Below are 1,144 nucleotides of genomic sequence, written 5' to 3' on the forward strand. Positions count from 1 at the left end.
ACCCCCACCCCCTTCAATATCATCTTTTGACCATAGAGACCAGTTTGTTTATCCATCCGTATCTGTAGTTGGGGAATTATCAAATGTAGTCTCCCTTTCTAATTCACCACCACCCCCTCCACCTCCACCTCCACCACTACCACCACCTTTTTCAAAATATGGAGTTCCAACAATTCCTCCACCTTCCCCTCTCTATATTCCCTTTACACAAGAAGATCCTAGACATCTTCTCTTGCCAACCTCCACTACATCATTTCAAGTTCCACCACCACCACCTTTACCACCATCATCCTTGACTTTACCATCCTTCACTAATGTAGATAGTAATCCACCACCACCCTCTCTTTTACCTGAATGTCTACCAACACAACCTCCATCTCCCTTGATTACATGTCCACCACCGCCACCGCCACCGCCACCACCACCGCCACGGCCTCTACCCCCACCCATTTCAAGTAAGGCTTCACCGCCACCACTACATTCTTCTCCATTAAATGAATTACTTGAAACACCACCACCACTATTTCCTTCATCAAGTGGAGCACCACCTATACCACAACCTCCTCCACCAACACCAGCACTTCCTTCATCAAGTGGAGAACCACCTGCTCCTCCATCAAATGCACCACTATCAACACCACCATCACTACTTGCTTCATCAAGTGGTGCACCACCTATACTACCACCAGCTCTTCCTCTATCACACGAAGCAGCAGCACCACCACCATCACTTCCTTCGTTAAGTGTAGCACTACACATGCCACTACCTCGCCCTCCTCCACCAATTTATAGAAATCAACCTCCTCCACCTCCTCCAATGAATGAATCACCCTCTCCTCCACCCACTCCTCCGCCTACTCCTCCGCAACCTCCAATGCATGCTATATCCCCTCTGACAATGCATGCAGCACTATCTCCTCCCCCACCTTCTCCGCCACCTAGTGCTCCTCCCTCACCTCCAAAGCCTGCAGCACTACCTCCTCCTCCACCTTCCACGCATGCAGCACCATCACCTTCGTCAGCTCCGAATCATACAACACCACCTCCAATGCATTCAGCACCACCACCTCCGCCACCTCCTCCCCCACCCCTAATGCATTCGGCACCACCACCTCTGCCACCTCCAACGCATGCAGCACCACCT

General features: G+C 51.1%; 1 protein-coding gene across 1 annotated transcript in view; it reads left to right on the top strand.

Annotated features, from left to right (window-relative positions):
* The window catches only part of LOC107463462 (formin-like protein 14), an 8,737-nt gene that overhangs the window by 3,371 nt on the left and 4,222 nt on the right, over positions 1-1,144 (top strand). Inside the window, exon 5 of the mRNA XM_052253451.1 lies at positions 69-1,128. Within this exon, the coding sequence (XP_052109411.1) occupies positions 69-1,128 (1,060 nt within the window). The remainder of the gene's footprint in view (positions 1-68; positions 1,129-1,144) is intronic.

This window comes from Arachis duranensis, chromosome 8 (assembly GCF_000817695.3).
Source record: "Arachis duranensis cultivar V14167 chromosome 8, aradu.V14167.gnm2.J7QH, whole genome shotgun sequence".
Classification (NCBI taxonomy): domain Eukaryota; kingdom Viridiplantae; phylum Streptophyta; class Magnoliopsida; order Fabales; family Fabaceae; genus Arachis; species Arachis duranensis.